This window comes from Hippoglossus hippoglossus, chromosome 21 (genome assembly GCF_009819705.1).
Source record: "Hippoglossus hippoglossus isolate fHipHip1 chromosome 21, fHipHip1.pri, whole genome shotgun sequence".
Taxonomy (NCBI): Eukaryota; Metazoa; Chordata; class Actinopteri; order Pleuronectiformes; family Pleuronectidae; genus Hippoglossus; species Hippoglossus hippoglossus.
In genome coordinates, this window is record NC_047171.1 from 20,834,108 (window position 1) to 20,861,227 (window position 27,120).

Consider the following 27,120-nt stretch of genomic DNA (forward strand, 5'->3'; position numbering starts at 1 on the left):
GGGGCCTAATTACCCAGAGTTCGGACACCACATTTTGTCCGTTGTTCGGTCTGTTGTCAGGTGGGTGAGGAACCACCATGTTACGGGTGTCAAATTCGAGTACGGACGCGGGGTTGTTTATCTTATCGTACCAGTCTCTACTGTATGCAAGAGAGCCCAGGTTTTCTACAGGGATAGCGTTGGGATCGTTTCGCATCAACGCGTTCATGTCATTTTGCAGCCTCGCCCTACGCTCGCTAGTGAACAGCTCTTTCGGGTTACCCACGGGGTGAAGGCTACGAAGACTGACGCCTGTGACCGCTCCGTCATATTGGTGGAGGTACAAGGTGGAGGGTGACCTCTGGGCGATCTGTTTGTAGTTTATCTCGGAGTCTATGGCAGAGAGTACGTTCGAGGGGTTGAGCTGGTTCAGAGCAGGCGCCGTGCAGCCGACCATAAAGTACTCCCACTTGAACCCGTCGGAGTTACAGAATGCCTTGTGTTCGGTGGACGTGTCTCTGGTGTTGCCATGTTCCATCTGCACGCCGACCACGTTCACAATGGGAATCTTGTCGGTGGTACCCCCTCCGAGCACAATGTAGTTCACCTTCATCTCGATCGAGCTATCTCGGAAGCATGATTCGTTTGTGAAAGGTAGGTCCTTGTCACCCAGACTGTGTCGGGTGACCGGTTGCATGGTGAACTCATAGTCCGACCCTCTACTGGTCTCGTTGGCCATGGTGTACACTGAGAACTCCGGGGTGATATTGGTGTCGCAGCTCACGATACGTGACCCTATCGTACCATTAGAGCTACAGGATATGACGCGGAACAGGGTGTCACCCACGATTATGACTTCTGGCTTATCGCTCCCTAGTATCCTCCGAGCGTTTTCCAGCGTGCAAACAAAGGAGTCGGGTTGTAGGTTGATCATACCGCACATGAGCTCCGCCATCACCAATTCGCAGTCTAATTTCTCCGCGCGAGTGGCTGTCTTAGTCCTTTGAGCCACCCGGTCCGTCAAGGTGGGTTGAGCGTTATCGGAGCACTTCAATGGTCCTGGTTAGCTCCCACGAAGTGCTGACCCTGTCTAACTCTGGTCTGATCAGGTCCGCTGCCACCGAGGGCACCGTAACGCTCAGGAGGCTTCCGAATTGCATCGTGACCACCTTGGACGTGTGCTGGAATACTTGGCTGTAATCTTTAGTCTCCACTCCGTTGCCAATTGTGTCGTATGTGCCCATCTGAGCCTCGCGTTGATCCGTGATCCTGTAGCGCCTGCAGAATCTCATACCCGTGGGCACCGCCTCGTCCGGGACCAGCATCCTGTACACAAAGCCAGCGAGTAGAAGACTTGTGTGTCTCTGTTGTCTGAACAGGGTAACTCCCATGTGAGCCTGCGATATCAGGACGATTACATCTGCCGCAATGGAACTATTTGTAGCCGAGGCTCTGATTGTTTTTCGACCATATACTCCGAGAACGAACTGGTCGGATTAGCCATGAACCCGGGGGCTTTCACTAACCATGCGATAGTTTCCAGTGGTTTCAGCTTGTAGTTGCTTGGGTCCATGGTTACCACACTCATGATGCTGTAGGGTTGTCTGTGGTATGGACAGATAGAAGGGGATGTGGAAAGGCAAGGCTATGTCCTTTAGACGATGTCCCTAGTGTAACTTACACCTTTGCTAAACGATTTATAATAAGGCCTCTTGACTTGCGCTCCGTGGGATGTAACGGGCAGCTTAGAGAGAGCTCGACGCATCTCTTCTGTGCAGTTGTCGTGTTACATTAGTAAACTCGAATCATCACCGTGTCATCTCAGCAGGTTTTCCGCAACAATTACGTCTGTGGTTACGTCGATGGCGTTGCGTTTGAGATTGGACGCGGCCGAGCTACCAGATGTTTTTCTGAGATCTGGGGTCGGGACTACAGTCTCCGAGCACAGGTCCACGAGCGTCTTGCACAGCCTGAGTAAAATTATGGCTTCTATGGTATCCGAAGGCAAGGAGGTTCTGCTCGTCAGGCAATTTCTCGGGGAGGTAACCAGGCACCCCCACCGGGCCTTTGAATAGCTCAAGAGCGATTGCAAGGATCGGGGGCTGCTGCAGATGGCCGAGAGCATCGTGAGGTGGTTGGAACAGGCCATACGCGACGGTGGCGCGATCAAACCCTCAGAGCCTGTCACGGAGCTCGGATCCGACGTCAAACTAGTGTGCAACTACCCGTCGTCTGTCAGCGTGGCCCACCTAGAGGAAACCCTAAGCATGTGGACCAATTTCTGGAGGAGCACACTGTCCGGATTCAGCCAGTTCAACAGAAGACACAATACCATCCAATACAACAACAGGGACACGATGAGAGAGTTAGAATCTGGGTCACCTGTGCACGTTTTCCACTGTATGCTGGTGACACTCTTGAACACCTCGGGGGTGACATTTGCAGACAGCCTATCTGGGAGAAAACCAGACGTCTCGCTCACAGTCAACGAGATCATGTTGACACGGGACTCTTTGCACCCGACGGCGTACGGGTTACTGTTGGCCAACAAGCTGGGTGTCAGGCCTTCCGATGTGAAATGTGAAGATGAAAAGGAGCAGGAGTTGGGAAATGGAGTGGAGAGGTCGCTCTCGGTGGTCACATCAGCGAGCAACCACGACGCATCAGACTCTCGGTCGCTTCTCCTTGTGGGACATGGGGCTCGGAGGGCTGACGCAAATGACGTCTTGGCAAGATCTCTACAGGAGAGATCACTTCGGACACAGGGTCAGCGAGCTGCTCAACCGTGTGTATACCCGTTGACTCATCGAGGCCCTGTGGCGCAGTCAGACTGTGAGAAGCAACGTGTGATGTGATCTCAGGAACGACCGGCGCTTGCTGCATGTGTACTCCAGGGATCGCAGAAGATGGAGGCGATCGCTCTTGATGGTCTTCGGGATTCAGGGAGATGACGTTTGGATTGTTGTGGTTATGACGAGATCTTCTATTGTACAGTGTGTTCGTTACTCTTTTCAGGTGTTGTCTCGATTTCATCCTGGTTTGCATTCCACGATTAAAGTTTGTGTATACATTTGGTGTGTTGCATCCTCCTTCCTTTCCCCCTTCCCCAAGGAGTTCAGAGCCTAGGCTAGTGCCCCTTGATCATCCAGAGAGGTTCCAAGCTGAGCTCTGTCAGGTCCGCTAGTGAAACTCTTACCCAGAAAGACTTTTTGGTCGACGGGATGAGCGTATGTAGGGCTGTCTCTATCGGTATGGTCCTGTCTCGCAGCATCTGGATGAACATGTTGATCTGCTGAACAGGGTTGATCTTTAACCCTGCACACCTTTTGTGTTTCTCTGTGGGCCTGTACTGTACGAAGGAGTAATCTTTGCCTAGTTAGGCTACTCCAATGAGGTAGTCGAGTGTCAAAGAGTTGTCCCATACGGTCTGCAAAATCCTATCATCGGACAGGTGAATGGGATGCTGAGGCTGGGGAGGTTGGGGCTGTGGAGGGGAGAGGACGTAGTGCGAGGTCGATACGAGTAAAATAACATTTGGATCAGGTTCTCAACTGTAAAGCCAGAAACTCGAACGTGCGGTCGAGAGCTCGGGAGAAGACGTAGTCTGAAAGGAAGTGTTTCAGGTTTAGCTCTGCGAGACTCTGTCCTATTTCACACGTGCTATCTAATTCTCGGGGTCTGTAAATAGGTGTGCTCCAACCCGAACTGTCTTCCACTATCCACCTGGGCGTCTCCGAGCGATCCAAGGTCCGCCGGGCCGGCACCCTGTTACCCCTGTCTGCGATTTCAAACAACGCGTGACTCCAAAACGTGGGGACTTTGAATGATATCTGACAACAGGGACACAGGGCGTAGTCGTAACAGCGGTCAGAGGTGGAGTCATCCTCGGGCTCCTCCAGCAACCCCCGAAGGGATAGTGAATTCGGCTCTCTTGAAGGATCCTCCCCCGTGTTCACCGGTGACCACCGAGACCGTTTCTGGAACCAGTTTCATGTAGCCAAAAACCCTGTTGTCTTCCATGTACAGGAAATGCCATTCCCCTACCAGTTCCGAAGACCATGTCTGTCGTGACGGACGGTTGTCGTTCAGGTCACCCGTCTCTTGTTCCTGCAGTTCCGATATGTAGACTGTACTATACCTCTGCTCTCCTCTCCTCCTCTTCATTTCTTTATCGTCCTCATGTTCCTCTTCTTCTTCCCCTGCATTCTCCACAACTCCTCTCGTTTATTCCTGGAAATCACCTCCACTGAAAGAGGAGAATATAAATTAAAAGATGTATTAAGAGTTCTTAAGGTGTTTATAATATTAAATTCCTCCAAACCTCTACTTGTTTCTCCTCCTCTGCTCTTCACTCCTTTTATTGTCCACTTTTTCATCCTCCTCTTCTCCTGCTGACTCAGCAACTTTTCATGTCTCATTTCCTTCATTCTTTTCCTCTCTTCTCTTCTCATTCTTCTTCCCTCACATCCCTGACACTTCACATATAACCAGAAGGACCCTGATCTAAAGATTCTGCAGATTCACATGTTTATAGAGATGCACACTTTGTAACTACAACGATAACAAGCTGGTTATGATTATCGTGATAAAATAACACATTATTATATCTGAATTTCGAGCTAGACAAAAGTTGTATCATCTTCACGGCTCTAACACAAACACACCACACACCAGATTTAACTGGGGTTGTAAGAAGAATTAGTAAAAGACTTCGGGTAAGAGTCAGATTTGTCTTTTTTGACAGCAGCACTGACTTATTCCTCATCTGTCTAAAGAAGAGCCGATGGCAGGGATTTGTTCTGCTGCTCGCAGTATTTCTGGAATAGTTCGAGTTAGAAATCTCAGCTGTGAACCAGGGACTTGAGCTACATCTTGTTCTTGTGTTTTTAAAAGGTGCGTGTTTGTCTAAGACTGAGTTCAAAACACTAGTATAATAGCTTAACGTTAATTCAGGCATTTTTAGATTGTCAGTAATTGGTCTGGAGTAAAGGTTGTGTACAAAGCCCTGGTCATTAAAATGTTTCACTTTCCTCCTGACCACTGTGTGTGAATTTGTTTTACTCCGTTTCAGATGTGTGGTACAAACTGTCGGGCAATGATCACTAATACCAAAGTCAAAAACACCTCTGGCGGATATTTGTCCGGTCGGTTTGTCAGTATCACGTCAGTTAAGCTTGACTAAGCAGAATCCTTGAGGTTGGAGTGAGAGAGATGTGGAACAAGCTGTTAAATGGTTTTAGATGTTTTAAGATTGATGGATGCTGAGGTCTAAATTAAGATCACCAAGAATGAACACATTATGATTAATTAGTAGTGTATTTAATTCAGCCAATTTATTGAGGGCGTCTGTAGACACCAATGACTGTTATAGATACATTTATATACATACGGTTATGACATTTCCTCAAACCGTGTAAACATTGAGATGCGGCGAAGGGTCATCCTTCGCCAAAGGAGACGATGTTGTCATAACTCCAGTGTGCATAACTCCAGTGTGCATTGTCCTATCATCGCCAAACTGCTGTCTCATGATTAGAGACCAAGCCTGAACAGCTCTATGTGTCAATATTTCCTCAGTGTCATAGCGCCACCTACTGATTCGCCATGAAACAGGAAGTACTTTGTAAATCTACTCTGCACTATCCAACCGGCTCCGAACTACTGACCTATGATCACAATCCTGACCTGAACAGCTCCATATATTATTAGTTCAGGGTCATAGCGTCACCTACTGATCAGTGTGATAATTAAGTTGTTGTAACATTGTCCAATTGACACAAAATTGCTCACGCTACATCAGAGCCCCTACTTGAACAGATATATTAGTCTGTAGGTAATAATAGTGATGGCGCCACCTACTGGCAACAGGAAGTAAGCTTTGTTTTACAACTATCATTCGATTTACATAAAATGTTCACAGTGTGATGTGCAATTGATAGCGTGGACCGTAATGAGCAATTAGCAGGCAAGGATCGACATCGCGTGACGGACTCAGGAAGTGAAGCGTTTATCCTTGCCGCAGTGCGCAAAACGCATGCAACGCGGAAACGTGCACTTGGTCATTGATCGCTCTGTCCACCGACTGCAACAGGCTTCGAAATGCGTGTGCTCGGGCCCGTCAGTGCTACAACGTAGCCCTAGTTGTTATTATTATTATTATTATTATTATTAATAATAATTTATTATAAGTAAAAACAAACATTTTGGGATACAGAAAATCCTTATTCAGCTATTTTTAATTTAGTATGTTGACATGATAAAAATATCCATGATGCTGATCATTCATGTGATCGCTTTTTGTTTTGATGTGCAGAGAACACTGTTAACTAGTGACTGGAGTCCTGTAGTATTTTATATTGAAATATCAATATGGTGTGTCATTTTCCACAATATCATTTTGACATTTTGTAAAAGCAGAATCATGTTGTTAAAGGTTAATCTTCCTGCACATACCTTATTATATATACATTTATTTAAGTAGCAGATGTTATTGGTGCAGAACAGGTTTATTCTGCAGCACATTAAACTAGGTCTAAGCAATTTTTTGTATTTTATAAAGTTCATTGAGCTTAACATTGATGTATTAATATACTATTGTCAAGATATTTCTGTAGTAATGATGGTTTAGCAATAAAAGGCAAAACATATTTGAAATTAAATATTTTGGGATTGTATTATGAGAATTTGGATCTTTATCGAGTGTATCCTCAACTCATGAACATAAACCATCACAGTGTCAGAGTAGTTTAATAGCATGTTTATTCTGTAAAACTTTTCCCCAAAATTAAATTAAATTAAATTGAAATATTTCCATATTTAAACAATGAAGGTCTAGTGACTGAATATTTATCTCAAAGGTCAAAGGTCAAATGTCAAGGTCATGTTGGCCATACAAAAATATGTGTTCACCATTTGGTTGTGATATCTCTAGTCTGCGGACCGATGCCTATATAAGGGACAAAAAAATGGCTGCTAAATGTATTTTGTAAATATTAGAATATTAAATATGGATTCCCTAAGATGTCAATTTTTAAAGCCTCATGACAAAGAAATGTAATCGAGATATGATATTGAAAACACAAATACAATCAAATATATAGATAAATGAACCCAATCTTATTCATGTAAAATAATATATATATGCTGTCGCTTACTAACAAGTTTATATATATATATATATACCTGGTATTTGTGAACTACAGTTCGACCTACATGTATAGTCAAAGCCTTGACCACATGCTCTTCTTTGTTCTGGTGACAAACCAGAGCCTCCAGAACTCAGTCTCCCAGGGCACGTCAATGTCACACAGAGGTGTGAAAACCGACAGGGGACACAAGTTTCAACTACTATTGGTCACTCTGGGCCCCAGGACCCATGAGGTCACCAGGCCAATATAAGCCCAGTTCTCCCCCCTTCTTCCTCTTTTCGATCTCTCTTCCCACGCCACCCTCTGAGAGGAGAAGGGTGGCTGTCCAGCTCACTCTTTTCGATTCCTCTTCCTACGCAACCCTCCGAGAGAAGGGTGGCTGTCCATCTCTCTCTTTCTGCTCAACTTCAATGGAGGAGAGGTGCAGCTTGCAGCACCTCTCAAGCAGGCCTGACTGGAGACTGCTAAAACTTTCCAAAAGGCAGCGACGCGAGGTCCTGCCTAACAACTCAGGCCAAGTTCTGCATCGCACAGCAGAACCACAACCAGCAAGACGACTTCACTGGACTTCAAACAGCACAGCAACCTTTTTACCCTTTCCATGGAAGGTTAACACAACTGGTCTTCCACACTGCCAGCTGTGTGGAAGACTTCCGCAGTGTTCAGCTCTACTGTACGCCGGGTTACAGTAGTTACGCCGGGTTACAGTAGTTACGCCGGGGTACACCGGACGCGGAAGCGTCGCTGCGAGGCAGCGCAGCGCCGTTCTCCAGCACGCAGCCGCCTGGCTGTTCACACGGGACGAGCATTTCTCCGCTGGTCAGCCCCATAGACTGTATATATAAGGTCAGCCCGCGATTCTGCTTTCTCCGCTTGTTGTTGTACCCGTTGAATGTCGGGGTTCGGGGGTAAATGATGGTCTTCATAGCCCCCCACCCCTCTCTTTCTCTCTCTGTCTGTCTGCTTGTGTGCTTGTAGTGGATGGGCAGAGGGGGACATTTAATTATGTGATTGGGAAAATTAAAACTCCAGGACAACAGAAGGGGAATACAAAGTATGGGATGCATATTTGATAATTTATATCATATAAAATATGTAATTTATATCGTTTAAAATCATGAGGGGGGAGGGGAAAGCTGGCTCATTAGCATTTAAAGGAACAGGCACTCAAAACAGGTCACTCTGTGGAGGGCTGTTTTATACAGGGTAAAAAGGGTGCTGTTTTATATGATCCTTGTGGTATTTTGACCAAAGTATGTTACAGACATTTCATTAAGACCCCAAGGAACCATATCAACTTGTGGTAAAATGGGCATGCTATGTCCCCTTTAAAGTTATTATTTAATAATAATATTTTTAATATTAATATTCAATATTTTATTTTGATAACCAAATTTATTGAATGCCGAAAGGCACACCATTTAATGGTATCACGTTTAATGCATTATTGCACAACAGTAGTTAGTGAGAGCTTTGTGATTCTTAGAATAAAAACTGGTTTACTGACAGCTTTGTGTAGTTCTGTGTTACTTTATGCTTTGTGAGAGTGGTTGAGAAATAATGAATAGATATTATTGTGTTTATATTTATGTAACAAACTGCTTATGTTAGTTAATTTCATGGAAATGATTTGTCGTTATTTTGTGCTGTCTTTCTCTTGAGGCGAAACTCGGAACAATCAGGTTTCTCATGTGCTTGTTTGACAGGTTGCAAACAGGAAATGTCACAATGACGTTGCAACACAGGCCATAATTTAACAAACTCTGCATAAACAAAGCCCTTTCTTATAAACACTGCATCTCATATTACAGGTCAGGAGCTAAAATCAGTTCATGGGCTTCAGCTTCACCTCTTTCTTTAACCAACAAGTGTTTTCCTGTTGATTCTTTGACTGGAACAACATTGAAACTGAAAACACTCAAACCTCAGAGTCAGTAAAAAGTACAAGTTAAAAAACTTTTTTTTGTTTTTGTTAAGAGTAAGTGTTCACATGTGTCCTCAGTTGTTACAGAAGGATTGTGTCAGGCTGTACTGTTCTGTATGTAATTTCACAGGGGGTGCAGTATCATTATTATGCCACTGTGAGGCGCTGAAGCGCTAAGTAGGGATGCAAGCTTGTGTCATCACTGTTAGTGAAGAAGTGTGTGTCTACCTGATGTGCAGGTGCTAAAGACAATAAACACAGCCACGGGCTAAACAGTTTACCGTCTCCGAGTGCAACGCAGAAGAAGCTGCCATCATTAACGCAACAGTTTTGTGTCAGAAAGTTGACATTTATTTCCAACAGCAGAGGTTTTTGTTAGTGTCAGAGGGAGATTTGTGATGATCAGTACTCACTGTTTGCCGCAGCGAATGTCAGCAGCAGTTCAGCCAACAAGTAGCAGACCCAGCCTGTCCGCTCCAGGACTCTCATCTTCGGGTCTGGACAGGTTACATTTCGTAAGGTTTCTCTAAGATTTCTCACACATGGCTCATGTTCTCACACAACGGTTTCTTGATACTTAACTGACAGCCCCGTGACACAAGCAGACCCCTCTGAAAAGGGAACTGGGACATGCTTTTTTCCTATACACAAAGAAGGCAGGGCTAAAGCTCTCTCTTTGAATTCCCAGGAAGTTCCACTGCTTGGCTAGAAAAGGTCAAACACTTAAAGACGCTCTATGTGTTGATCTCACTGGTTTTATCTGACGTCACCTATATTAAGCTCTGTCACTCTATCTTGGTGCAGAGTGTTCTGGGTTCAAATCCCAGTTTGACATGGGTTTTCTTTGGGTACTCCTGCTTCCTCCTACGTTCCAAAGACATGCAGGGCAGGTTAATGAATGAATGAAAGTGATCGTGATGATACCTGTGGCTGTGGTCAAATAGATTTGCTTAGTGGAAGATCTTACAAGGAGTGGGACTCTTATCTTATCTCCTCTAACATAGGAAACAATGGACCATCATTAAGAACCATTAAGAAATGAAAAGAGATAACACTCGCCCAAAATTCCCCCCATTCAAATACCATTCAGATATCAGTTTTATGTGTTTCTTCCTCTTAAGTGGAACCAATTAAAGTTACTGAATATCTCTCTTCTGTATCACAGAGCTGTTTTAAATCCTTCTGTAATGAAACTGCTGAAGAATCAAAGCTTTTCTTGGGGTTTAATCCAACAGATGTTTGGACCTAAGTGGCTTTGTATTTACATAATCTGCTGCCGAAAAACTGCAAATGGAACCAGGATTACTATATATGGTATCTAATTACAATATAAACACCTGAGTCAATATGATACCAATACTGAATTTAACTAATAATTACAGTGAATAGAAAAAAAAATATTATTCCACAATAGAGAATAATCACAAAGAAATAATTAAAGTTGCATTGAGATTCTGAGTAGCTGCGTGGTTTCCCCTCCTCCTGTCTTCACAGATTTGAATACTGTTCCACTAACCCCTGCATAAAATTTCCAATCGAACTGACAAATGTACAACTCATTCTGCACATAATGATTCACCCCCAGCTCAGAGGAGCTTTCAAATGTAGGGCACCAGACCTCAATCACCTCATGTTATGAAAGTGACTCTATTTCCTACATGTAGCCCAATTTGACTGGTAAGATACGACTTGTACAGGTACTTCTTCATGAAAACAGATTTTAGGAAAACCTCCTTCAGTATAATTTTAAAAAGCAGAGAAGTCAATGAAAATGTTGCAAAATCTTGCGATGCAAAAGAAAGGAACAGAAAAATATCCAGATTAGTGTTTCATAAGAATACCTGAAAATGTTCATCATGAAATAAAAATAATTATTGCAATGAACCATGTCTGCATACAGTATTTTTTATTTTTCTCTGCATTTTTAACGAGAACTTTGTGTTGTGCCTTGATGCATGAAAACAAATAAACAACAATTAATGAAAAATTCACAGTTTACTTCTATTTTTTTACATATGTACATTTGACTTTTATACGTGATGATTCTGTTTGATCCGTTCTTCTTTATCCAGGTGATTCTTCAGTCTCCACTTGCTATGGTATATAAACAGATCATGTGTTGCAAGATCATCCAGACTGGAATCCTCTGCACAAGTTTTACCATCCAAAATGTGCAAATTTAAAAGGTCCATGAGCTGAAGGAAAGTCCCGCTGTTCACCTCACAGCTTATGGTGACAACACAGTATTCCTGAAGCATATCGTAAGCCCATCATAAGTTCAACAGGGCAGTTCTCTCGGGGTAGACCGCCCTCTTGCCCCTCACTGGCATATAATACCTGATCTCCTTCCAAAACCTGGAGGAAGGAGAGAGGGACGGTGACAGCTGTGTGTCCCGTTCACCCTTCTCCTCATCCTCTCTCCTCGTCATACATGTCCTCCTCCTTTGCCTCATCCTTTGCTCCTTCCACCAACACACTGCACCCTGCTTTTTCCTCAGGTGTCGCACCGACTCCGGGAAGAGAGCCAGCTGAGCTGAGGTAATCTCTTCCAACTCAACCAGAACCACCTGTAAAGCAGCAACTCAAGTTAGAACCAGGATACTGTGTTTTAATACGGAACTAAAGAAAGTTTAACCAAATGAAACCATCATTTTTAAGAACAGATTTTGCAGGTGCATATACAGAGGTTTGACCCAGATATCTGATGTCTACACTGGAAGCCCCTGAATAGTGGCAGTTGCCCCCAGCAGCTAATTCGTCATCAGACGATAGCCGATGGGCTCAACAAGTAAATCATGCACTGTGACCTATATAAACCATTAACAATTATTTTTTTGGGTAACATTGGGACAGAAGAACTCCACTGGACCTGGGTTGCACTAAAGACCTTCCTCTATGCAGGAATTACATTTGTGTAGGTATAACATTAATCCCCTGTCAACAATCGTCTGGTTATTCACCTTGAGCGATCCCTCCAGTAGCGTTTTGTGCATTGCTAGCAGAAACTCCAAATGCTGCCTCGTGTCTGGATAGACTTCTTCACTTCTGCCGCCGCTGCCTCCCTCACCGGTCTTGCTTTCACCGTTGTCTTCACTGTTGTTGTTCTTAGAGAGGTTGTTATTGTTGCTGCTCGGGCTGCTTGTGCTGCTTGTGTGTCTTTTGCTGCTGAAAGTGGAGGCGGTGTAGAGCAGGAGGAGGCGCCGGCTGGCTTGTATGTTCTCCTCCACTGAGTCCACTATGGCTGGAGGGAGGAAACGACAAGATGGAGAGAAATGTTGGACTTCCATTATAGAAAAAGACCCATATAACTTTGCCTGGGCTCCATCTATGAGTTAATACAGTGTGGTCTCTGCCATGCAGGTGACTTACCCTCCCCTGGGACACAGTCACGGCCTGCAATGAAGAGTTTGTAGCCACAGGCCTTTTCCAACACTCGGGGCAGAGTGTGGAGGGTGAACGTCTCCACCTCCTCGCTGAATCCGATGGCACAGGGCTGTAGGCACGCCACGTAGGCGTCATACAGCCTCCCATCCATATCTGACACAGGAGAGAAGAAGAGCTTATCAAGAGCATGGGGATACATCTCGACTCGTTCTGTGGTCTGAAGTCACACACTGCTGCACACACTGCTTTATTCTTATAAGCAGGTTGTAAATGATGTAAATCTATCATGTCAGATTTGGGTGCTATGGCCAAGAAATTATTGGGATTAATTCATGATTTATTTTATACAAAATGCACGATTAAAATCACAACTCCAAAACGCATGTTGTGAAATTATTGGGATTAATTCATGATTTATTTTATACAAAATGCACGATTAAAATCACAACTCCAAAACGCATGTTGTTAGATGTCTTTTCCTCTGAACCTGATTTTAAAATTGGTTTCACTTTTAACTATTCATGTGTCTCACATGTTTGTATTGACTGTTGGCAAGAAAGGCACCATGAAATACTTTCTATTATAATTTTTATTATTTCTAGAAGTTTGGTTCTGTTCTGTTCCGTTATCATTCTCTTCAACATCATTACATATTCAACTGGTTGAAGAGTCAACCTTAGATTCTGCACACTGTTCCATCAGCTCCAGTGTTTTCTCCTCTCATTACCTCATTATTTAACTATGACTTTACTAGCTACTTCAGTCTTTGTAACACAATCATTTCCCAATTTGGGATCAATAAAGTACATCTATCCATCCACCTATCTATCTATCTATCTATCTATCTATCTATCTATCTATCTATTTAACATAAAGCAGTTGTTAAAATACAGTCACGAACTTTAAAATGTTCTGTTGCAAAATCAGCGAGTGACACTGAAATGGAGAATGGTGCCGACAGTCCTGTGGTTAGTTTGTTTCCTTGCCCTGTTGAGCAGTCATGTATGACGTAGAGGTTCAGATTGTGAGGTTGTGTTGCAAGGTCAAAGCATCATTGTGGGTTTTTGAGTGTTGTGACAGTGTTTTTGATGTTATCTCTGCTTACATGTGACTGATTACATGCTTTCTGTGAGATACTACCTTTATTGGTGTAGAGGACTGGAAACACTCTCCTGAAGCACAGCACGATGTCGACCTTGAACATGTAGTAGATGATGACACTGATGATGAAGAAAACCATCACACAACCAAACAGGGACCCAATAGGAATCAGGATGTTTGGATCTGCAGAGACAAACATCACAGAATGCCTTCAGAGAATTTCTTCAAATTTGGTACAAAGTTTCACTTTACTCATGGATGATCTGATTAGATTGGAGGTCGACGGTCAAAGGTCAAGATCACTGTGCCCTCACAAAACCCTTTATTGCCTTGTGAACTTGTTTTCTTTAGAGCCCCTGGATTTCATATTTTAAACAAATGTTCACTTAGACACACATATTAACTGATTCGATTTGGGTGGTCAAAGGTCAAAGGTCAAGGTCATGTTGTCCATAATAAATATGTTTTCTCCTTTTGGTTGTGATATCTCTAGTCTGCCTTGAGGGAAATTCTTTAAATTTTTGCCAGTTGTCACTTGGACTCAAAGATAAACTGATTAGATTTCAGTGGTCAAAGGGAGGTGTACAACCCAGTGCAGTATCTTTTTTTTATTTTTTAAGGGGGGGTATTCTGTGTTTTCTACCTGCTGGTACCAGAGTAAAATATGCTTGAGGATGTCCACGGCCATTCTGCGCTTGACAAGTGAAGCTGATGTTGAAATCTTCCTTCGTCAGCTCAGAAAACGTCAGCAGAACCTCCAACCACACACCTTTGATGGGACCATCTTGGTACCTCAAACTGGTTGGAACAGAAAGATGAAAGTTTATTTCACATTAAGCTTTAACCCCAGAAGCAGCCGATCACAGAAGTTAAATAAGAAAAGGCAAAAGGACTGACGGTTGCTTTGTTGTATAGACGCGGTCGGCAGGGTCGATGCTGTGAATTATCTCAGATTTGGTACACCAAAAGACGTCAACGAAGGACAACCCAACACCCGGCACAAAGACACTGCACAACTGGCTGAAACTACTTCCTAAACACATACAAAAACAATAACATCAGTTATTTATCGATTAGATTTTAGGTTTCCATTATTTTCCAATTGACAGAAAATGTAACTTAGTTCCAGACACTAGCAGGATGTCTGAAAATAGTGCTGTTTGTGTAAATGTGTGTTTCAGGTGCCAGAAAGAAAAGATGAATTTTCACAATCTACAAAGTTTTTATGGCAGAATGTTTTGGGCCTGATATAAGAAACAAAAAACAAAAGAGAAGAATTTTGTTTTTGTTTTATATTTTGCAGTCCAAATGTCGAGATTCAATGTTCAATCTCGAGATTTCAGTTAAAGACACAAAATAGTACTTTACGGTCAGTTTCAAAATTTCATTGTCAATAATCTCAGAATGCAACAAAAAAAAAATCTAGAAATTTCAAATTTATCCTTGAAGCAAAAAAAGAAAAAAATCTCCCTTGTCTATTTTTTGTCTTATGCCTAATGAGCCCTTATACTTTTGTGAAACAGGGTTTCAGAACTCTGTAATCATTAATGGTTTATGGTTTATATATGTTAAGTTCACAGTAGATCACTGTAGCGTTGTGCACTTTACTCTTATGGGACTCACCTATCTGTGCACTGATTGTTCCATTGGTTGGTTCATGCACTTGTGGAACCATTGAGTGCTCCTCTGAAAACACAGATAATATTAAAGACTGTGAAAGAGGCTGAGTGCTTCTCATCATGGAAAACAACATTTTCCCAGATCCTAGATCCACCCCGCTGATCCAGATCCGCACCAAAATTTAAAAGGAAGTTTCATAATAATCCATCCAGCAGTTTTTTTATAATCCTGTCAACTAACGCAGAAAACACATAACCTCTTCGGCGAAGGTAAATATCATGATATAGATTTTTGTCATACAACAAGAAATTAACAATTAAACTGGTCAAATGTTTTCTACATTTCAGGCTTTCAAGTTCCTCTCTTGTAAACTAGCTTTTCTCACCTCTGACCCACGTATTAATCGTCTCCGACACGGATCCTGTGATGCCTCCGAGGGTGAAGTTCAGAGTGCAGGTGTAGTTGTGGTTGTGTTTAGCATCCACATTGTTGATCAGCAGCGTGGTCCTGGACAGGTAGATATATTTGTCCATTTCATTCAGTATGGGCTCACAACCCTAGAAGAAGAAAAGAAATATAAGTCAGGATTTTCTCTATTTTCAACATCGTTCATGATGCATAACTGTAATAATCCACAACTTCATGTAAATAAATGTCCATTTTATTTCTTTGAAATCGACAAAGGAAGAACAACTAGTTATAACATGACTGGTGATTGACAACAAGGTGAACAGACAAGGTAAAGCATTACAGAGTATTAAGGCTGTGTAAAGAAAAAAAAAGTTCTGAGATTTTTAAATATATTCTCGAAATATGACTTTTTTTCTTGTTAAATTAAGACTTTATCCTCTTAATATGATGATTATTTTGTCTTTAATTATGACTTTATTTTTCTAATATTAAGACTTTTTTCTTATTAACTTACGACCTTATTCTTGTGACTTTTTTCCTCATGAAATTAGGATTTTATTGTTTACTGATATGAGTTTTTTCATGATGAATTACACCTTAACTCTCATAAATATATTACTTTCATCTCGTAAAATGATGACTTTATTCTCCTAATATATTACTTTTTTCATTATTCTCAGAAATGTTTAACTTTTATTCCCGTAATGATACATATTATTCTTGAGAATTTATGATTGTTTTCTTATAATATTGCAACGTAACTCTTATACCATCATGACTTTATTTTTGAAACCTATGATTTCTTTCCCCTTTAAACGGCCTAATACTCGCAGAAAAGGGCGCCACCTACAGAAAGTTAAAGGATGTTTCAAACAAACAGAGAACTAAAAAATAAAATCTACCAAAATTTTATCAAAGCAGCTCAAACAATTAAACCAACATGTCCCATGATTACGTATGATCAATTGTCTGAATAGATGAAGCGATGGAGAAAACTCACTCTGTGCCAAGTGAGGGAGGAGCTGACACTGTAGCTGTCCAGTTTATAGATGTAGTCCTTCAGGGGACAGGACAGTTTGTCATTGATGCCTTTTGTGAGTCTTTGCTGAGTTTTGTGAGGCCTCCCACATTCTCCAGGAAACGGAAGGTCAACAACCAGCTTGGTGGCCTGTCTGTAGCACCGAGAAGGAGTTCTGTCGGAAAATGAAGCAGAAAATGAAAAACTTCCTCTCTTTTTACTTTTAATTTTGCATTGAGCAGCTGAATCATGAGCTTTTGTAGGATAAGAATAACAAAACCAACTGTCAAACCTCCTCAAAGGTATAAATGGCTCAGCCCTAAAAATCTAAAACCCAGAGTCCATCTATATCTGTGTTGAGGCTCATTAACTGCTCTTTAAAAAAGATGATGGAAGCTGTTGGTGTCTTTCACCATGTTTATTTAGTATCCGATCCTTCTGATTGGTCAACAGCTACTGCAACAGGTCAAGCTGATACTGCCCTCTGCTGGACCATGGAATTACCTCAAATGTTCCTTTGTAGAGTTTAACTGTAATTCATCAGGAACCGCTTGAATATTGGGGTTTCCCATGTTTGAAATAATGTTGAAACAGGAATTTGCACAATATAGACAGACAAACACATCAGGATATATTTTCTCTTGCTTCCTTCAACTTGTTTTGATATTTCTATCCCTGCTCTGTACCTCAGTATGGTCACATATTCCCCGCTGTCGTCCAGCGTTACTTTCAGAAGCCACAGAGTCTCCCCTCGCACCAGGACTCGACCCGTCTGGTTGCTTATTTCTTCACCCGTCTTGGAGTCTAACCAGGTGATGTTGTAAGGGACGGTGTTGAAGTCGAAGACGTCCGGAGACACCAAGGTGCTCTTCAGCATCGCCATTTCCCCAGGAACAGAGAAAGCTTTCTCAAACTGGAGTTTGTAGTTGGTACAGTTGTCTGCATCTATATGGAGGATGGATTTGTCATTAATTCAGCCACTCAATAGATAGAGCTTACAGCAAACCTTTTCTAGCTAGAACACGTTTGTCAGACAAGGCCAGGCTGCCTTAATTATATATTCAATTACAAAAAGTGTTTTTAGAGGAAAGTTTAAAACATTTGTTTCTCATTGGGTGTTTTTGTTTTCAGCATTCACTTATAGCTCTGAGGTTTAAAGCTGCCCAGAGGACATTGAGCCTGACTTCCAGTATTTTTCCATGATGCTCTCATCACAGTTTTCCTTTCTCTGATTCAGCTGGAACTAAAATGACTGGTCAGTTTGTGATGCAATTATTTAACGGATTCTGGTTTCCCATTGGTACAGAGCCTGTGGTCGGCACTGCTTTCACATCTGGAGCTGCCCAGTGTTACCACTGACATTAATGGTAATGGAGCTGTGAAGGAGTTTTTCAAAGATATTCAAATCAATGTTTTACAGTTTTCCTAACAGGTCTGTATAAGGTACAACATATTCTGTCCTCAACTCTTGAATGGAGTGACTGACAGATGCACATCAACAAAATGACAATATTCAAAACATTCATGAGAAAAGACTGTGTCTAATATGAATAAAGAGGATAGATAAAGAGGTGTACCAATGTTTAAAACATTTATGCCAAAAGAAAATGTCATTAAAGTAGAATTAGTCTTGGTTGTTTCATTTATTCTTGTCCAGCCGCACTTCAACATATAAAGCTCAGCTGATAATGTTATACTGAGCTGCTTTGAGCCAAATTACAGAATCCTGTAATGTTGTTGGCTGGTTGAAGCCCAGCTCATCTACTACCAATATAATAGAATAGAATAGAATGGAAAGCCTGTATTGTCATTATACAAGGGAAAGCAGTGGACTAAAATACACCATAACATATTTAATAGTTTAGAGCTAGAGCTGTGATGACACGTTACACATGCAGTTGCCTCAAAGGTCACAAGATGGCGATAAAATCCTTTTGTACAGCCCTACGGACTAAGTTAGACATAAAAGCCAAAAACAAGAAATATAAAATTTATTACAAAAACATAAAAATTCACTAAAATATTTACGATATGTTGTGCTGTGTGTGTGTGTGTGTGTGTGTGTGTGTGTGTGTGTGTGTGTGTGTGTGTGTGTGTGAAACTCACCTTGTAGAAGTCCTGAACAGATCCCATACAACCCAAAGAAAAAGAGAAGGCTTCTGATTGTTGGAGTCTGCCTCATGGCTGAAAAACACACACATGTAAGAAATTAACATGTGCTACAAGACAGGGAGAAAATCCTGAAAATCCAACAGACTGACAACAGTTTTACAAACACAGCAATGATCAGCAAAATGATCAGTTTTCCCTTCATCCTACCTTCTCTTTCTAATACGGCTTCTCCTCTGTCTCCCAACCTTCTTCTCCCTCTAAGACACAGAAGTAGATCACAACCGTTGTGGTATTTTTAAAGAGTCATTTATTGAGAAATCTCCAACAGAATGTGACGTGTGGCTTCGGCGCTGGAAAGAAGCCCAGCATTCCTGAACTCTGGTCATCTCCATTTGCTCAAACTTGTACAACGACTACATGTGTTGTACTAAGTCAGTCGGGTTTTGTGTGTGTGTGTGTGTGTGTGTGTGTGTGTGTGTGTGTGTGTGTGTGGCCAAGGTATGACTCATAATATGGAAATCTTTTTACTCAGTCACACTACGAGAACTTGTCTTAATCATTGGGAAAAGTATAGAAAACTGTTAACCACAACATATTGAGGTTAGGTAAGTGGTAGAAAATATGTCTCTAGGGAATGACTGTAGGTCAACGTGAAATCCTCTGAAGTGACAGAGACATGTATGAGACATTAAACTTTTCTTGTAACCTCTACCATAAAATGGCAATATGATCGGAGAACATTGTTGTTGACAGGATGTTGCATAAATCTGGCGAATCACCCTGTTACGAAAACATAGCCAAAGAAATTTAAATTTAAGTGCTACAGAAAAAAAACCCATTACATTTCATGATGAGCTTTGAAAGTTATTAAAAGAAAAACGGAAACTACTAGAATGAGGATGCTTCTTCTTTTACCGATTGTTTTGGAGGCTACTAACATTTTTTGTTATACTAGTAATGAGTATTTTCATGTTCCATAGTATCTGATTGACTCTTAAATTGGTTGCAAAGGCAGAAGCTGTGACCTTGGTGAGAGACCAAATTTAAACAGGAAAGTGTGCAGATAACGACTGATCTTATCTAACCACATCTTCAACCACATACTGACACATTGCTGGCAGTTACAAGTTAGTAGGCATCGTACCACAGGTGTTTTATGAGATGTGTATGTGGAGGTGAGGGGAATGGGAGAGCACCCTTCACCTGCACCACAGAGTGATCAGCACAGGTGAGAGCTGTTAGCTGATTGGTCCTCATGCTTAAGAGGCAGCGTCTGAGCTGACTCAGGAGGACGGAGAGAACACTCTTGAGACACACGAGACCCTGGCAGACTCACGAAGAGACCAGAAAAGACTGACCTGTAAAGCTAGTCGCCTTTAGTTGAAGTTTATTTTATGTTTGTTCAAGTGTGTGTCTCGACTTAATAAAATGTTCAAATCTGAATGGTTCGTTTCTGGCTGCTGTGGTGAGAGCCCCGTGGCATGGTCTACTGCCACAGTGTATTTTTAAGGAAGCTTAAAAACACTGAGTCAGAGATCTTTAATGTTTCATCGTGACGTGGCGATGACGGGCCACCACAGTCTGGGTGATTAATGGGAAACACGGCAGTGATGTCAGGGAGACGCCACAAAGAATAGAAAATGAAAGAACAATTACATTTTTAAGGTATCTTTCATCCTATGCATCCTATAGACACGACTTAAGGCTTGTATACGGTGAAAAAAGATTCATGATCATTTGGTGTGATTAACGTCATGTCACTATGAAGTCAGAAAATGAAATCATGTAGAGTAGTAATGCATTCAATTTCAGTGAGAGCAAACACTCTGTCAGTCAATAAATCAAATCTTAGTTGTAGAGCCCATATTCACAAATCACAATTTGTCTCATAGCGCTGTAAAGGGTGCAGCATCCTCTGTTCTTAACCCTCAGGAAGTGAGGAAAAACTACGCAAAAAAACATTTAACAGGTAAAAAAAAGCTCAGAGAGTGCCACGTATGAGGATCCTTCTCCCAGGACGGACAGAAGTACAATCAATGCTACATGTGGCAGAGCATATCAACAAAATAACAACATGTGTAATGATGTTTAAAGTATTTCTACAAAAGACAAAGTCTGACAGAGATGAAGGGAGCAGCAATGACAGTCTTAAAGATAGTGTTATAGCCAATACGTGAGTAAGCTTATTGTATATCTAAGCAATCTAGTTTTCATCATAATGGTACATATGGCATAAATGACTGCTTGATAAAGTTACTATGAAATGGCAATATTACAATTTTAAAAAATGATCATTGCCTGTTTGGGGTGGCAGGGGGCACTGTCCCCAACTTAAATCTGTAGTACCCAAGTAAACAAGTGGACCCTTTATGGCCCCTGAAAAATCATGGGGTATACACAGCATGCACAGGGTATGCATCACCGCTCAGGTGCTTTTCTTTTCAAATTGAGTGATACATACTGAAGTGTATTGATATAAATGTTGGGGAAATGTTCATAGAATCATGCACAACCCATATAGAATTCATCTCTATCTTTGCCTGAGGCAGCTCATAGCAGTCAAACCCTTCCCTGTGCCGTTTGTTAACAGTAGCAACAAAATGAGAAAACAGATAGACAAGGAGAAAACGATCTTAACCTCAGAACCTGCACCTCTCACCACAGGAAGAGCCGCTGCCGAGAAGACAGAGATGGAAACAGTGCTACAAGGAGAAAACGATCTTAACCTCAGAACCTGCACCTCTCACCACAGGAAGAGCCGCTGCCGAGAAGACAGAGATGGAAAAAGTGCTACAAGGAGAAAACGATCTTAACCTCAGAACCTGCACCTCTCACCACAGGAAGAGCCGCTGCCGAGGAGATAGAGATGGAAACAGTGCTGTGTAGATAAGTTGAGCGCTGGCGGTTTGTCTGGCTGCATGTGAGAGCTAGGTGCTGCAGGTTGTGAGGTGTTGCTGTTGCGATCTCTATTTTCTGAGAAGTGACGGTACAGGCACTTGGACATGTGCCATTTGGTCCATTTTCAGTTTTTCAATCAAAACGGATATTATCATGGACTCTATGGTTAAATATGACAAGTAATTCTAAAACATCCCCTTGGCCTCTAAGAGATTATGGCATTTTAATTAAACTGGAGTTGTAAAAGAAAATAAATCAACAACTGAACTTAATAGCAGATGTGATTTTAGCACGATTTCAAAAGTTAGACAAAAAAAATCCCTCTGTTTACAAGAGATTTTTTTTTTGTTCTGTAAGAGCAGATGAGGGTGTGTGGATGTTTATCCTTAGTTGACATTGATCATTTGTTCAGAAAAGTGTGATTTCGGATATTAAATTATCACTGCACAATAAAATTCGAAATGGTAATCATGGTCATTCTGAGATCACAATTATTTATAATAATAATTCATTAGTTGTGATGACAAAACAACGCTCATGTTTAAATGCCTTCACTTCAGTGGTGTGTTAAACTTCTACTAAAGTACGAGTCTGGTTTTGGGCTTTCAGAGGACTTGTTCAGTCTTTAGGGTTCCTCAAGCCTCCTCAAGCAGTTTGGGAAGCTCTGATCTACGGACCCCTTTGTGGTTAGACATTCAAACAGGCTTTTCTAGCAAGGTAAGTAGAAAGGTGGCTGATCAGGGACAAATGATTTAATATTCAAGTTAATATAAGAAAAGTAAGAAATCAGACAGCAAACAGGAGTCTTATCTTTAAATGGTTTACTCACCTCAGAGGAATCACAGGCACCGAGCAGACGGAGGAAGGATGAATGAGTGTACACAGCTCTGCATATCCAAGTGTGCAGAGGGGAGGCTCCACCACAGCTCAGCCGGTGACTCAATCGCTCTGTTCCACCTCCACAAGACGGACACACACACACACACACACACACACACACACACACATACACACAAAGAGGAGGAACAGTAAGTTTACATTCCACCTCTCAACTCCTCTGTTCACCTTCCTCTGCATTTCAACACACCATCAACAAAAAATTCACCAACAATCTTACCATAAGTAGAAAATAAGCACTCAACATAACATAGAATAACATAAGTTAACCTTAATGGCAATAACCTGAAACTTAACGTAAGTACAGAGCAAAACTTAGAGACTAAACCTCCACTGCAGGTTCTTTTACACACACAGAACATTTTTCACAGTGTTTCAGCCTGAACAATATAAAATAAAATAAGATTAAAAAGAAATTGTGTGATTATTTACCTATTAAAAAAATCATAATTAGTCTGATTTGTTTAGCAGGAAACTATAAGATAAGAAAAGGTGATGAACAGGTGAGACACATGAGGACAGGTGAAGACGATCACGAGGGCGGAAAACAGGACAAAAGAAAGGAAATATGTAAGAGACACAACGAAATTGGCTTCAAAATAAAAGCAGGAAATGGGACAAAATGAGAGAAAACAACTTCACAGAGTCAGGCACACACGTGGAAGGTTACGTGAGATAATGAATACAACACTCATCCAAACACGAGAGTCCATAAAAACCACACAAAAAGAGTCTTTCAAGAATCCAAAAACCAAATACAATGAGGAAAATAAGTCCAAAGTCCATAAACAGAAAAAGTCCAACAAGAGATCCACAAAGTCAAAAGAAGCTGGTGCGTCTCTTCGCCACCAGCTTCATCAGTCTTAGAAACTTTAACAGAATAATATTCTATCAGGCTAAAGACTCTAACCATTGAATTGGATAGTTTGTCCAAACACTCCTGTACTGCGGCATCTTACAATATGTATATATACATAGAAAATATTGGCAATGATTCCTAAGATGTCATTATCAAAACCTTATGACAATAATTGAGACTTAATATTTTACAGTTTAACCATAACCCTCATTATAAGTAATTATAAACAAAAAGAAAACCCAACCCAAATTCTAGAACTTCAATAAAGAAAATTAACCTTTTTGAGTAAAATATAAAAGGCACATCTTTTCTACATTGTCTTTTCATTTAAATAGAAGTTTTCATATTGACAAACTTTAATTCTAATACCGTCTGAAAGACTGATATCGGACGATGTTCTCAGCCAAAGGACGAATCAGTCAGGCTCTAGTTTACAATCTGCAATAATGGACCAAGGGAACCTAAATAGTCACCAGAGAAAGTCTGTGTTTCCATCACAATCACAAGCTGATCTGAGAGTAATTCTCTCAAAATCACTGTAAAAGTGTTGTAGTCAACACAGGAAGTGTTGTAGTCAACACTTCCTCTGCGCTGTGGCTTTCCCACAGCGCAGAGGAATTCCCCTGGAGACAGAAAGGTTTCTTATAAATAAACCACAATCCTGATATGAATGTCACTTTTCTCCCACACGATGCGCTGCAGAAAACATGAACTCCGCCGAAAGCCACAATGTGACAGTTTGAGCAGCCATATCCAAGAAGCTGGTTTTTCAGTCTGATGTGGAAAAAAGTTTCGACCCCACTGTTATATTTTTCCCCTGCAGACGAGGGAAAGTTTTCTGTGGTTGAATTTCGGGGTGATTATACCAGTGATTGGAAGATTATCAATATGTGTTGTGAGGTTTCAGTGTGAAGTCTGCAGTTGTTTGCCTCATGAGTGTGAGCTTGTGAAAGTTGATACCGATAAACAAGTTGAGGATGTTTAAATTCAATCATTTAAAGGGGACATTGTATGCCCATTTTACCACAAGTTGATATGGTTCCTTGGGGTCTTAATGAAATGTCTGTAACATACTTTGGTCAAAATACCACAAGGATCATTTAAAACAGCACCCTTTTTGGGCCAAGGCCATGTAGGGAGACTTCCAGTGTATTGTGACGACACAATACACAGGAAGCTCATTCCAGTCACTCAAGCATGACGTTTCTGACTTAGAGGAACCATAACAAAACGCGCGAGTGTTTTTTTCCCAGAGTTTTGGGGTTGGTAGACATGCCAGATACCCACATTAACCTGTAGAAGCACTAACAAAGTGGAATTTGCACGCTATGTCCCCTTTAAAGCAATCAATTAGTCTGCAATTATATATTTTTTCGATAACTGAATCAATAAACTCTAATGGTGACCATGAAACACCAGTGGAGAACACATTTAAAATGTTCACCATTATCAAAGAGAGGGGGTTGACAGGTTAAACCAGTAGAGACTAAAGTTAGCGCCACTCCTCTCAAACCAGAGTTTAAATAATTCAATGGAGATTATTCTCACGGTTTGACATTCCAAAACCTGCCTGTTCGGAATGGGCTGTTTTTCTATGGTGCAGAGTGAAATTAGAAAACTTTGTGCTCATCCTACCTGGTTTGTTTGCAATAAAGCCGATTGTGCATCCATGATCAACCAGATTCTGAGTTTTCTTTTCTTTTTTTTGCACCGATTTTAGAGTCAATGTTTTTCCAAGATGAACAATTCACAAGATATGTGTTCCACAAACAGACAGACAGACATTTGTGCATTTAGTAGATAGATTGAACTTCAACTGTGCAATGCTCATTTCTATCTGTGCTATACCACCATATATATCTTACGGAAGCTTATTGCATTCACTTGAAAAAAAAAAAAGTTCTGTTTTTCTGAATAATACAAAAAAAGTTCAGTTTTTCTGAGATAACTATCTCGGAAATTCCGAGATAAATTCAGTTTTTCTGAATAATAAAAACATGCTTTTATTTTGAAAGTGAAGTTCCTGTATAGACGCTATGCGTCATGGCGCTAATATACGGAAGCGTAATACGCAATAGATAATTGTAATCTAGTATTTTGATGAAGTTACATTTTGCATGGACGTTTCGCACAGAGCCCTTGTTCAGCGGGCTGCATGTAACTGCTGCACTCTTAGACAGTCTTTTGTTTGGCACGATTTCTTGTATTAGCGCCATGACGTATAGCGTCGCTTCAAACTGTCAGACTCTCCTTCTGTATAAATAACAGTGAACCACAAAAGACTAATGTAGCCGAGCGTGTTGTTCTCTTATACTGTCACAGGCCTCAGCCGGAAGAGGACACGAGAGATGGTTATTGACTCGGGACATCACACCCGTTTACCTTCCTTCACACTTCAAAACTTCTCTATCGACAGAACCCTCCTCCGTTAGAACCCCTTTCAAAACAAGAGTCCCAACCAACACCCTGCTTATAACAGGAACTACACATCAATCTTCCATAATAAAGCCACTAAATAAAATAGCTTACACTAACAAACGAAATATTTGAATTATGGACAAAAATGAAAACTATCCTTTATCTACCTGTAGCATATCTCCGAAAGATGGTCGAGACTTTCAACTGATGTTTTCAGGTTTATTTGAAACTTCCCTAAACACCGTAAGAGCGTGTGCCTCTTCGGAGGGTCGCTAAAACATCAAACTTTTCCTTTGTGAAGTTACAGAGTCATAACAGTAAGTCCGCGTCTATACAGGAACTTCTCTTTCAAAATAAAAGCATGTAAAAAAAGCTCTGTTTTCCGTATATTAGCGCCATGACGCATAGCGTCTGTTTTCCGTATATTAGCGCCATGACGCATAGCGTCTGTTTTCCGTATATTAGCGCCATGACGCATAGCGTCTATACAGGAACTTCACTTTCAAAATAAAAGCATGTTTTTATTATTCAGAAAAACAGAACTTATCTCGGAATTTCCGAGATAGTTATCTCAGAAAAACAGAACTTTTTTTTTTTTCAAGTGAATGCAATAAGCTTCCGTAATATCTTATATATACTGTATATATTGTTTTTACCCGGTACATTATTTCTTCTGTATATATTAATTTTCATATGTCTGTTTATTGTGTGTTTACTTTAATTATTATATTATTTTACTCGACTGTCACTGTCCCTGCTGTAACATTGCAAATCTCCCTGTGGTGGGACTAATAATGGATTAATCTTATCTTATCTTATCTTATCTTATCTTATAGCAATTTTATGATGCATATATTTGCAAATGCTTGATGGTGACGATTACTCGTTTTTAATTTTGTTTATTTCTTTCAGTTTCCAATAAAAGGTGGACATTTCTTCAGGTGGACTTAATATTGTTACTGTAATGTTTTGTCCTCGTTCCATTCCACCCCCTTCATCTTTCTCCCAAATGCCGGGATTCTGGATTTCAAAAAGTCAAGTTGGATTCGGGTTCAAGAAAAATGATAAGACAACACAGATCTGGTGCTTGGTGAGCATATGCTTTGCTTAGTAAAAGCTTGTCTGAAATGACACTATAGATATAATATGATCTTGAACTAACAGTAACAGTGATGTCAGGGATTCTGATTACAGGTGAAAATGGTCCCAGCACTTTCTATTGTTCAAAACAAAGAACTCACCAGCCTGATGTTATATCCGTCCATAAAGGCAGCAGCCTCTTCAGGTCACATGAAATCTTTTTTTAAATTTAAAACACTGAAATCTATGTTCAGTCGTACCCTACGCAGCT

General features: G+C 41.1%; 2 protein-coding genes across 2 annotated transcripts in view; one reads left to right on the top strand and one right to left on the bottom strand.

Moving 5' to 3' along the window:
- Positions 1-27,120, top strand: part of LOC117754605 (probable ribonuclease ZC3H12C) — an 89,193-nt gene that overhangs the window by 36,805 nt on the left and 25,268 nt on the right. The window lies entirely within an intron of this gene.
- On the bottom strand, positions 10,955-27,038 carry LOC117754607 (interleukin-1 receptor type 1-like). The gene is made up of 13 exons (XM_034573608.1): positions 27,011-27,038; positions 22,425-22,552; positions 18,692-18,769; positions 17,272-17,530; positions 16,568-16,760; positions 15,542-15,713; positions 15,160-15,222; positions 14,434-14,569; positions 14,180-14,334; positions 13,576-13,719; positions 12,421-12,588; positions 12,012-12,292; positions 10,955-11,618 (listed from the first exon to the last, which is right to left on the bottom strand). The coding sequence occupies exons 3-13, from the start codon at positions 18,765-18,767 to the stop codon at positions 11,322-11,324; spliced, it is 1,944 nt and encodes a 647-aa protein (XP_034429499.1). The 5' UTR covers positions 18,768-18,769; positions 22,425-22,552; positions 27,011-27,038; the 3' UTR covers positions 10,955-11,321.